At 36.4% G+C, this 13,250-nt stretch overlaps 1 protein-coding gene across 2 annotated transcripts in view; it reads left to right on the top strand.

Annotated features, from left to right (window-relative positions):
* The window catches only part of LOC149085063 (neuroligin-4, X-linked-like), a 300,822-nt gene that overhangs the window by 237,783 nt on the left and 49,789 nt on the right, over positions 1-13,250 (top strand). For both annotated transcript variants that reach the window (XM_089232845.1, XM_089232846.1), the window contains exon 3: positions 2,145-2,330. In XM_089232845.1, the coding sequence (XP_089088971.1) occupies positions 2,145-2,330 (186 nt within the window). The remainder of the gene's footprint in view (positions 1-2,144; positions 2,331-13,250) is intronic.

Genomic DNA, 13,250 nt, shown 5'->3' with positions numbered 1-13,250 from the left:
TCTTAATTAAAACACACTCATTCCGGCAACACCCAGCCCAAATAATATTGTAAAGTTTTCTTCTCCTGATAACATGTTTTCCTCCCACATGTCCTGTCAATTAACTGCCAGTGGATGGAGTCAGCGTTTGCCCAAAGTCTGATAACAGAAGTGGAGAGAAACGTTGTTTTTCTTTCCCTTCGCGGTAGTATAGTATTATTGCGTACAGCATAAATAACAAAAAACTGTTGTTTTTTCTGCTCTTCCCTTGTTTTTTTATAATTATTCTATGTCGGCGGGGAATGCATTTATCATATTCTCTCTATACTTAATCGGAAAAAAATATATGTTCTTCTTGAAAATAGGTGGCAATTTCTAGAAGGTTTAGTGATTTCTACTGTTGTAGTTATAATGCGGATCAAGAAAATTTGAAAATCTCTTAAAAGATTAAAAGCTTGTGCTTGTGTTTTGAGTTAGAAATATGGAGAATATGATCTTAAGTGGCTTTAATCAGAGGGGAGAACTCGAAGTTGAACTTTATGTGCTTTTAAGATGGTTTCCTGGAGAAAGTGCCTCGAGGAAGTGCGATGAATTACATAAAATTTAGCAATAAAATTCTGGAAAAAAAATTGTATCCGAACATAAATATATTGTACCACATCTTGGCTGAAAAATTTGATTGAGATGAACTGTTTCTTTACTTATGAAGCTCCAAAATTTGACAAAAAAACAATTTTGAAAAAAATTTGCTGACGTTTATGTTTTTAATGTATATTTTGAGCACAAAAATGTGCAAAAACATTGAAAATTCCTAAAAATAAATGCTCTGGTCTGACAGGGATAAGCCTTTGTAGTGAGACATATATTATGCTACTTTTGATGCCTTTATTCCTTGTATATAAGTGAATACGTCTTGTACATATTTGCATTTTTTTAATACTATAGTAGTCTGTTATAAAAACTATGAAAAAATCAACACGAGAAGAAATATACAAGGTGTTCTGTTAATGGACCGAGAAATTCGGAGTGGGCTATTTGTACACATCAAGAGGAACAAAAATTGCAACAAAACGTGGTGTCGCAATCCACGTTGAGAGGGTGAAAATCGCGAGGAAAGATGCAGGTTTCGACGTCTCGCTGGAACGACAAAAAGTACAATAATAACTACAAAAAGATTTATTTGATTAATTATTACAAGAGTTGTTGGAAGAGGCGGCTGCTGACGTCATTGCACAGTCTACAACGACGTAAAAACGATTCCCGGACCGCTCGAAGATGCCAGGTATACTTTTGATGTCTGCCGCAGCGACGACAATCCGCGCTATGAACTAGCACGTGTAGCAGTTATTTGTCTGTTTCAATGAGTATCATGATGGCTGACTGCACGAACGAGGAATACGCTGATATGCATCTGATTTACGGTCGAGCAGATTGACATCTGACAACTAACTGCTACACGTGCTTACTACCGCAATAGTGCTAATGTACGTCGTCCACAGCTCACATGCGTTTCGCGACGCTGCTTACGTCAGATATAGTGAGCGAACCCAGGAACACATTCAGCGATCAACTGACATCCATCTTTCGCCTCCTCTGGACTCCAAGCCTGCATGCGTTTTTCGCGATTTTCACCCCCTCAACATGTTTTGCGACACCATGTTCTATTGCAATTTCTGTTACTCTTGATGTCTAGTAACAACAACCCTCCGAGTTTGTCTCGGTCCATTAACAGAACACCATGTATTTGTATCGGCATTGAAAGTGCTATTCCATCTTGTTTGCGGTTGATGCTGAAGATATGTTTGTACGTTTGAGTAGTAAATTAAGTTTATGTACATTTTGAGTATCAAAAATGCAAAAACATCTCGAAAATTCGCAAAAATAAACGCTCGGGTCTGAAAGGGTTATTACAAAAGTTATCATCAATTTTTATTAGAAAATAAACTTTTTATGTTGGGGACTAAAAATATACCTTTTGTAGTAGTTGCATTACAACTTACGATGCTGTTTATATTTCCAACTAGATACAACTATTCCAACTATACTACGTGATATATCTAATAGCAAACTTTACAAATACTTCGTGACGCGAGAGTGGATTCTGAAAGCCAGGTGCTTTACTGACTTCTTATTTTATTTTATTTGTTTCCTTATTTTTTTTACAGGTTTTCTTCCGGCCATGGAAGCAGCGGCGAGGGGAAATTATGGCCTAATGGATCAGATTGCAGCTCTTCACTGGGTACAAGAAAATATTGGACAGTTTGGTGGAGATCCTCGGAATATCACTCTTCTTGGCCACGGCCATGGAGCCTCGTGTGCTCATCTTCTTATGCTTTCGCCTATGGCTAAAGGTAATTCTTGTCTTATTTCTCGAGCCGTAACGTTCCATCATTTCTTTCCTCATCCAATCGGAAGCTTGCTCATTTTCGCTCAACTTCCAAACTCTCGTATAGCGAGCCGGCAGGAAGCCTTTCATTTCACTGCCTCAGGTATAAAAGTTCTTTTTTTTTTTTGCTTTCTTGAGTCATTCCCATCAAATGGCTTACAAGTAGCACCAGATAAATCAACACGGATTCTACAAAACTGAAGTGCCATTTGAAGAGCTCTTAAAAGTGTTTTCGTAAAACCTTCTCTATTTTTTTTTTTCGTCTTTAATACTCGTACATAACATTCGACATTCAGTTCTTTCTTGTGGGAACTCAATATAGAATTACTGTTATGATCAACAATTTTGTACCTTTTTTCACTTTGTTGTTTGAGGTTAGTTCTTTTATATTTTTGTGCGCTAAATTTAGTTTCCATAGTCGTGAGGTTTTTTCCCACCTTCAAACGAGATGCCTCGAGCACATAACATTTTAACCTTCATTTTCTCAAATAGCGTGAATTTGAAAATCGAGTTTTAAATTTCTCAGTTTGTATTCTCTCTTCTCCTTTTTATTTGGTGAGATAAGTTCAAAGAAACAAACAATTTCGTCCTTGTGAATTTCAAAATGCTATAAAAGTAACTTTTCTTCATGTTATATACAGTGTGAAATACTTTTCACTATTGCTTTATCTTTTTAGTTTTGTGCAGAATGAATCTATGGTAGTAAATTTTTCAGATGCTTTAAAGAAATAAAAGTGTATCCCTTCACGCATTTTGGTTTTTCGGTAACATATGTACAGTTAAACCTTGTTAGCCGGTCGTTCTTCGGAGAGCAAAAACATGACCTCTTAAGAAGAGTGACGCGTTTTCATTGTTCGAATGAGTTTAGTCTTAGAAATTTGTTAATTTTTAAGTAAATAACATTAACTTATATTATTTACTTTAATCTTCCCTTCCATCAAAATATTGTAGAATTTCGCAAAAGCCCAAGATAGGATTATTTAGACTACAGCAGACTTTTTACACTTTTGTGATAAAAACTACTCTAATAACAATAGAAACTGTTCAAGACCATCAAAATGAAAGGAATAAAAATTGAATTTATTCGACCAGTAAATATTAATTACAATTAGAATTTTAACAATTATTAACGTTTAATAAAAAAGACAAATGTTGAAAACCAATTTGCGTACTTTTTTGGCAAGATTTTGAATTAATATGCTATTTTTGATGATAATATGCTATTTTTGATGATAATATGCCATGATTAAATGATTAAAAGCTGCAATATCTACCGAAACATTGTCAATAAACAATGAAAAAAGGCGTAGCAATGTCATTTTCATAGCACACATGAATGTCTAATTCACCATTATCGGAAAAAAACTGGTAGAATCTTAAAATTTAGAGAAAAAAAAACCTGAAAAGAAAGAATTTCTAAGAAATTCTTTTCATTAAAAAAAACTAAGGGGTCGCTCTTTGGAGTCAAATGGATCATACTTGCTAGGCTCCTTTTAATGCATGCATCTGCACGGTCTGCACGGCATGGAGGCCTCAGGCGCATGTAGGGGCCTTATATAAAGAGACCATTATTAATAAATACTTCTTATAAAATACGGCTAAAATTTGAGGAAAAAGGTTTGAGTTATGACCGGGTAAAAGATTCTAAATCATCGTGACCGGCTATGAAACATGTAAGGGGATACATGAACATAAAAATTGGGGGTCTCTGTCGCAGGACTTCTTTCTATTTCATAGCCGGGCCCCCAGGATACAGCCCATCACCCTCCTTTGTATAGGGTGGGGGGGGGCGGCATGTTCTGCGAATGGCAGGAAAACCGATAATAATTGAGAGTTGAGCTTATCGTGTTCACTGTATGAAGAATTTCATGTTTATGAAAATAGTTGAAGACATGCTTTCATCAAAGTGACCCCTCAAGCGGAGTGTGAAGACGCATTATCAGGAGATTAAAAACATGAGATGTGGCGCCATGGAGGGCAATCGAGATTTCAAAAAAGTGATTCGGTAAGCGCAGTGATGGGTTACACGGGTGAGCCTCTAACGAGGTTTGACTACTGACTGTAAAGTAGTGAAAACCTCTAATTGGACATTTACGAACATTTGATGTCTAACCGTTGACTTTGAAAAAAAAAACCATTGAAGAAAAAAATCGTGTGCTTTAGTTGGCACAACTTCTTTTGGTTGGACAGCTCTCGCACAGTGACTTAGACAAATAGCCATTCAGGATCTTCTTGAAATACTAGGTCATAATCCAATTATCTCTTGTGTGCATAAAAAAAACACGGTGAGTCAAAAGGCTCAAATCAATCAAAATGTACGTGATCAGAATGAAGTCGACTCTGAATATGTAATCGAAGATGTTGGGAATCTATATTTATGTCTTTATGTCAATTTGTGGTTGGTTGGGAATCGCTCACGACCTCGGTGTGGGGTAGACCATAATTTTTTCTCTCGTTGTCTCAGGGAAGAAAGGCTGTGCTAGTGAGTTGGTCGTGTACCTTAGTCTTACTTGAATGAAAACCTGAAGCTAAAAATGGAGGAAAGCAACAACAAAACTGTAACTTTTAAACACTAGATTTGAAACCTTGCGATCATTTCACAACTGGTAGGTGTCATTTCCCTCGGAAAGCGACAGTTGAAAGTTCCCCTTGGAAATGGCAATTCACAAATGGCTTCAATAACAGATATGAAACGTGGTAAAAATTGGACGGTTCTAAAACTAGTGTTCGCCATTCTGCGTTGCTTCTCCTCCATTTCTAGCCCTGCCCATACAACAGATGGCACTACCTGACATAAAACTGAAGACACGTAATGGAGACCTGTTAAGAAGTGGAGTACGGTACTAGTAATCGGTAAGCAGTAAAATTACGTTCTTTTTTTTATGTCGATAATTCAAAGGAAACGGTAACTATCACCACAATAAAAAACAAGTGGAATTACGGTAGGTTCCTTAGTAAAATCCATTTTGTTTCTTTCAAGAAACAATGTCGACTAAATCGGTTATGCGTTTTGAATAATGTAGAGACAAAGTTAATAAATATTATTAAAGCTCATCAAAATCTTTACACAATTACCGAGAACACATTTCATTCAAAAGGACGTCTTTGGTAATTAAAAACGGGACCTGTTTCTTCTCATTATTACAAATATATCTATGTGTGTTGATTGATTTTCTTTCCAAAAATATACTCAAGTTGTACGCTAGACGTATACTCCCCATAAAATGCAATAATACCTCAAATGGTATTATTATTAAGCTTGCACAGAAAAACGCGATCATACGCGTGTAAATTACATTCTTTTTTCTCTTTAACACGTAATGGATTCAAATTAAGAAAATGAGTCAACAGTAACAAAAAAAAAGAAACAATTTTGTTCTTTTTCATCATCTATTATACTTTTTTTGGAATAAGTGACTTCCTTTTACCAAACACCAAAGGTCTTTAGAAGACTCTGGTCAAACTATCTTAAGGGCAGGAATTCTGAAGGAAATAAATTTACCCTGAAGGAACAAAATAAAAAGAAAATTCCGTCTTTCTTTAAATTTCGTAGAACAAATTCTTTTAAGATGAAAGGCACAAGAAAATTAATTCCATAGAAAATTAAACTTTTGTTCTGGCTCAAAGGAAAAAAAAATGTCCGAATACTTCTTTTGCATTAGAAGCGAAAAAATAATTCTCATTCTTTGTAAAGGAAAAAAAAAGCAATGAATATTTCTGAGGAATGGCTTAAAAGAATTGTTGAATATTAGAAAATTTCGAAGTTAAAATCATCTTCCATCAAAATAAGAGCTTTAGATTCAGTGGGGGGGGGGGGGTAGAACTAGATTTTTCAATTTCCGATGTCTTACAGAATCAAACAAATGTTTAAAAAGCTTTAAACATGGGAATTTATGAGGAAAAAATGGTTGGATATGTTGTTTATTGTTGTATTTGCTACTTTTCACTCATTTTCAGCTCTTTTCACTAATATTTCTCCGAAAAATTTGATGAGAATTCCTACATTTGATAAGCTGGTCAATCTTTTAGTAGTTTTCATAGAGAAGAAAGGAAAATATTTTTTGTTCTCCTTTCACTTTTTTGTTTTCTCAATCAGATGGCAAACTATCGATTCAAACTTCAAACTTTCCATCTCCATTCTATTAGACCTATCTCGATTTTCCAGCGTAGCAGTTACAATGTAAAATATAATTCAATGAATTTACATAGAATGCTATGAAGCGAAAGACTGCATCAGTTGAAATCGTATATATTATGGTTGAAACCAATTACAATGTATAAAAAATTGATTTGATTTGCTATGTATAGAGAAAATATACTATGTACATATGACCTGTCAGTGTAAATTTTGCTGTAAGACAATATAAGAGAGTTATGGGCATAAATTTATTGAAAATATTGGGAGATTTTCAGAAATGTTGAGGTGACTCAAGCCTAATTCTTCAATAGATACAGTATAAAGAAAATTGTGGTGAATATTGGGAGGGCTCGGACACATGGGCCGAGTACAAGTTTACGCCTATGAAGAAAGGCAAAGTATTAAATTAGTTTCGTTAAGACGTTTTTGCACTCAAGCATTGACAACGAAGTTGATCTGTGATTAAATTAATTGCCATACAGAACAAACAATTTTAGTCAACTAGAATTGAAATATATGACATCCATATTTTTATGGGCATCTTTTTATCAGCCACCTCGTTGGGCATTTTGCCTGTTGTGGCGTTGTATTTGTATTTGTATTAGAATTTTTTCCTGAAATTCATCGTTCACAGAGTGATTATCAATGAGTTTTTTGAGTTTAGATTTTATCTAATGTCCCAATTGCGCCTCTAAATCAAAAAAAGATTTTAAATCGTATTATAAATCTGCTTGATGTTTTATAATCGAGTTTTGAGCTTAGTATTAACAACCCCTAGAGATGAAAAAAATTATTACAATGTAGCAAAAAAACATATTTGATTGATTATAGCTACTCTGTATAAGAGCGTCCGTCTTAGGCGTGAAAGGGATTGAACGTGTTTTCATCACGCTGGCCGACAAATAGCCGTAGTTGTAGACGGGACCGTTGCCGAGTGATTATTTGTGGCGTCGGGTCTCTATTTTGTGATTTCCTTATCTCTCAAGAGATTTTTTTAGCATGTTTATTAATTAATTTTTTTTTGGGTCAAACACTCTACGGTGTTTTTTTTTTCTAGACTTTGTTTTTATTATTCTCTAGTTTGATTTCGCCACTAGATTATTAGGACAGCTGTTTTTGGAATTGTCAGATAAGTGTTTTTTACTCCTCTCTATATTTTTTAATTTTCATTTCATATTTTCGATCGATTTAAATTTTTTTCTCCCTCCATTTCTCATTTTCATTGTACATTCGCCAGATTCTTTCGTTGTTTCTTTGCCGATAGTAAATTTTTTTGCCCAGGTGCTCGTATAAGAGGAAATATTTGGTTCTTTGTTTACCACCATTTTGGTGTTTTTCCCGCTTCTTTGACATAATTTCGTGGGTTTTTGCCATTACTGTAAGAGAAGAGTCTGGATTTTCTCCCCGCATATTCTCAGTAATTTTTGTTATTTTGCTTTGAGCCTAATTGTTTTCGTGTTAGAAAATAAGATAGCTAAAACTAATAAGCATAAATTCCATTTTGTATCTTAATACTTTTTAGGAGTGTGTTGTATTTATATTAATACAGGGTGGGCAAAAAGTCCGTAGAAAATTTAAAAATGAATAAAAACCGGAAAAATAACCGAAATAAAAAACGGTTTGCAGGGTTAGCATTACTAAGGTCACGAGAATTTTTTAAGGACAGGAAAAGGAAATAACTCAGAAAACAGCCGATAGGTTTCGCTGGTACGAGTGACTTCGGTGGAAAAATGCAAATCAGATGGTTATAAGAACTTGCGCTCCTAATCTACAACCAGTTCACCGTTGTAAACCGTGTATGTGGAGCTGCTGCACTCTGTTGTTGCTGGATTTATGACTCGCCTGCAATGTGTTATCCCCTGTGGTGGTGATCACGTGGAACACATACTGCTCTAATGAACGATTTGGAGACATTCTGTTCGTTATTTGCGTATCTTTTCTTTGACTTGTGTACGTCAGCTCCACCTATCGACTGTTTTTTTCAGTTTTTTTCCTATCTTAAAAAAAGATATATTTATTCGTTGACCTAGCGATGCTAACCCTGCAAACCGTTTATTTCTCCTGTTTTTATACATTCATAAAGTTTCTACGGACTTTTTGCCCACCCTGTATATATTTCTTCTTCGTGATTAAGTGTTGAGTATTTTATTTTTCTTTATTTTTTTGTATAATCTTTTACGTATATTTTGCATCCTAATACTTATATATTGTACATTTTAATTAATATTTTCTTTTAATTTTCTTGTAGATTTATATTTTAACGTATCTTTATAGGTTATTTTAATTTGTTGTTAACGATTCTCTTTCTTTTATTTTTATAAGAGTTTCTTTATTTCACTTCTTACCTAGCTTTAGCATTAGTATGCCTCGACGTCGATTAGTGTTATGTAGGGGTTGCGACGGGAGATTTATTTGGACTAGGGGGATAGTAGCCGATAGTTTCAAGTATGAGGGTTGTTTGGAGAGGGCGAGATTGCAGCTGGAGGTCGAAGCGTTACGGAAAAGAGTTAGGGTTTTGGTGGATCCGGGTAACCTGTCGTTGAAGAAGCAATCTCCACCAACAACGACAGTTTAGAAAGGAAATGGTTGGTTGAGGGTGTGGTAGAGGATGATAGTGAAAGTGATGTAATTATCGGTGATTCTATGATTAGGGAAGGGATACAGAGGAGCAAGGTGTGTAGGGATTTTCGGGTTTCGAGTAGTTAATTGATGCTCCTAGGCGTTTTTCACCATTGAAAGTTTAATGGGCCTGTTCATCCTGTGGGTGAGAACAAATCAGGTAGGAGCGAATTTCAGTGAATCTCTGTCCGAGTGCTGGGATTTACTATTATCTGCTAGAGAGGGGGGTTTAGATGTGGCAGTGATTCCAAGGGGTAGTAGGGGTATAGGAGTCGGATCCACCACTTCAACTTAGGCCTGCAGAGCATTTGCTCCTCACTTGGGGTCACGTTCTTGCAGCTTTCCGCATTAAACGATGGGTGGCTTCGTTGGGATGGGATTCACTTGAAAAGGAGGGGTTCTGGAAAGTATATGATAGACTTTGGTCAGGTTTTTTTTACTCAAAAATCACGTAGACGGGAATGTGGGTTAGTTAATGATAATAATAACAGTATAGATGGGGAATTACCATGGGAGATAGACGTGAAAGTCTGGGGGGCATGATGATGATGATGATGATGTCTGTTCATATATACGCATATACGTTACATCAGTAGGGTCCACATTTGACGCTGGGGGGGGGGCAATGCTCCCGTATCTCCGCCCATGGGCATTACACACCTCTGACTTGGATGGCTTCTCGACTGACACTAAATAACGGGGAAATTAAAATGCGTGCTAATAAATGCCAGGAGCTTGAGTAATAAGAAAGATTTTTTAGAAACTATGATAGCTGTGGAGGGGCCTTGAACTTGCAGCCATTACAGAATCTTCGGCAAAGGATGGGGATGAATTTTTTGCACATCTCAGGATCGGTACCTTTTAAAAAAATAGATCTGATAAGAAATAGGGTGGTGTCTTGTTTTACATGAAATCATGTTTGAAGGCTATATAGAGAGTGTAACGTACAGAGAAGTGACATTGAAAATTATTGAGTGATTAATGAGTGGAATTATTATAAGTAACAAAAAAAAATTGTTGATTTTTAGTCTCCCGAAGGAGACAAAATCACTTTTCTTTCCAAATATTAGTTTCGGCATAACATCCAGAAAATTCAATTTCTCAGTATATTTCAGGCCGAAAAAAATACCATCTCTTCATACAGAAACGCCAACTGGGGCAAAAATTGCTGTAGTTAAGGGAGGCTGCCATGACTCGACTAATGCGTGTTATAAGGAAATGAAAAGTGTGTCTCTGGTGTATTGGTTAGGGGTCATTCAAGTATTACGTCAGCATCGATGGAGGGAGGGGGTTCCCGATTTGCTGACTTTTGATGACAAGGGGGGGGGGGGGTTTGGGATGATTCTTACGTCACCAACTTCCCTTTATGGAAATATGAAATATTTTTAATGGCATCTTACTCGGTGCGCCAAAAACGATAAAAATCTTTCGCTAGTTTGTGGGCACCTGAACTAACATTCTCCCTAATAATAAATCCCTTACAGACCCACTTCGGCGATCTCTAAATGTTTCACGGATCCTTCAAAAGCTCAGGAAATGTGTCCGGGCCGCTTAAGTGATCTGGAACTGTGCCACGCATCACTAACGGATAACGTGCGTAATGATTATCTTAGAAAGAAAAAAGAATTCAGAGAGTGAAAGTGGATGAGGTGACTTGCCAATGTTTACTGATAAAAGGAGGGCTTTGGAGAAAGCGATAAGGGATAGTAAAAGGAAGTTGAATCTAGGTTGGCAGATAACATTTGCTCTGACCCAAACCATTTTTAGGTACGTCAATAATGGATGTAAGGGGACAGTTGGTCCCCCACTCGATAGGAGGGGTCTAGGGTAGCCACCAATGCAGGTATGTGTAGTACGGGTGTTGCAATGAGTAATAAAATCCTCAACTATATTCAAGTGGAAGATGTGGAGGTCCTAAATCTTCTAAAAAATGTATGTGCAAGCAAATACCAGGACCAGATGATATCTATCTTAGGGTCCTTAGGGAAAGTGGTAATGAATTGTTGAGGCCAGTCGTACAGATATACATGAGTAGTGTTGCTGGGGATATCGCCCCAAGCAATTGGAAACTTACGAATGTTGTTTCGCTACTTAAAAAGGGTAGTAGAGAAGCTGTGTCCAATTATCGTCCAGTGAGTTTGACGAGCTCTCTCTCGAAAATTTTGGAAATTATTATCAAAAAGCAATTGCTTAAGTGGCCAGACGAGAATACTGTATTGTCGGATGATCAGCATGGGTTCAGGAAGGGGAAGTCATGTGTAACCAACCTCCTTTTTTTGGGTAAGGGTAAACATGTCGATGTTGTTTATGTTGATTTCCATAAAGCATTCGATCGGATTCACCATAATAATCTGTTGAGACGTTTACACGAGATTAGGGGAAACTTTCTGAATTAAATAGAATCGTGGTTACGAGGTTGGCCACAACGGGTTATGGTAAACGGGGAATTTTCCTTTTGGACAGGCGTCACAAGTGGAGTTCCTCAAGGAATTGTCCATGGCCCCATACTTTTCACTTTTTATCGATAAACACGATCAGTGCATTTATGGGATTGTTAGCAAATTCGCAGATGACGTGAATCTGATGGGGGTAGTTGAGATTCAAAGCGATAAGCAGTTGCAGCAGACCAACTTGAACACGATTGCTGCGTGTAAAAATGAATGGAACATGTGTTTTAGAGTTGACACGTGCATAGTCGCTCATTTTGGTTTGAACAACCCCTTTTCACTTACCAGTTGAATATAGTTATTATTTCGGATGCAACTAGCATCACCATTGTTATTGTGATGAGCGGCTAAGGTCCTCCGATCGTTGTTCAGCGATGATCCAGAATTATTACCTCGATTTCATTCTGAAAAAGTTCTCTTCGTGTTCTCTTAAAGTGATCACTCAATACTTCCGGGACTTCGTTCGACTGAAGTATGCCGTGAGGATTTGGAGATCATACTTACCGAGAGGCATTGACTTGGTCGAGGGAGTGCAGAGAAGAGCCACGCGGGCTCTTGATGGCTCACGGGGCTTAAGCTATGAAAAGAGAATTGATTTTTGAAAATGTTTGCATTGAATGAACGCAGTTGTAGGGGGATGTGATTGAAGTGTTTAAAATTTTCAATGGGATGGATGAAATGGACCATGAGTTATTAATACTTCGTCAATGAACTGCTTTGAAAAGGGGACACCAGTATCAATAGGTAAAGGACAATTCTATCTTGTGTTGTGACAGGGGGTTTTTCTTTCTAAAGTCCCGTTTACATGGGAAATAGAAAAAGCGGGTTTTGAGAATTCGGCCTCTTCAAGAATTTTCACCAATGACTGCTCCCCATTTTTTTCCTTACGAAGGAAAAAGTCGTCAAGCGGGTGCCAGAACTCCCAATGCTACCACAATATTAGCACATGTAAGTGGGGCTTAATAGGGTTGTGAATAAATAGAATAGCTTACCTCCGAGAGTCGTGAATTCTAACACAATTGACACGTTTAAAAATACGATAAACATATTGGGATAAAAAATCGAGGAAATGACGTCAGAAACGTCATCGATACTTAGATGAGTCAGCCAAAAATTTTTATGGGAATTATATTTATATATTATCGTAATTATTGGTTTTTTTATTGCTCTTATTAGGTTGCTGTATTGATATAGTCTAGATATATGTTCGACATCCATATTTTTCATGGTGACCTTTTTTCACCCGCCTTGTTGGGCATTTTGTCTGTTGTGATCTTTGCATTTGTATTTGTCTTTAAAAAATTCCTTTGAAAACAGTATCATAATGAAGTGACGTTTAATTGACAAATATTTTGATATGTGACCGAATGTGGTATTCTAGATTGAGAAATATTGACACTAGAATAGCCCGAAGAAAGTTGATATACTTTTTGTTTAATATTTTCTGAATTTTTCCGTTATTTCTAAAACAAACATATTTTCTCTCATTATTTCAAATCTTTGTCAGGAATAATTGTAACACCAAATTACCCGAAAATCCTCTCTATTGTTAAATCCTCTCTTATTGCTCAAAGAAATAATATAACAAGTCATTTCTGGTTCAGAAAATAATTTAAACCAAAATTATAAAAGAATTATTACCCACAAATTATTATAATAAATCATCATTTTCTTATAAACT

The sequence above is a fragment of the Pholcus phalangioides genome, unplaced genomic scaffold, assembly GCF_987345545.1.
Source record: "Pholcus phalangioides strain wild (caught in Gottingen) unplaced genomic scaffold, Ppha-v1.0 ptg000007l_1, whole genome shotgun sequence".
In the NCBI taxonomy this organism is placed as follows: Eukaryota; Metazoa; Arthropoda; class Arachnida; order Araneae; family Pholcidae; genus Pholcus; species Pholcus phalangioides.
This window is presented reverse-complemented; position numbering and strand designations above follow the sequence as displayed.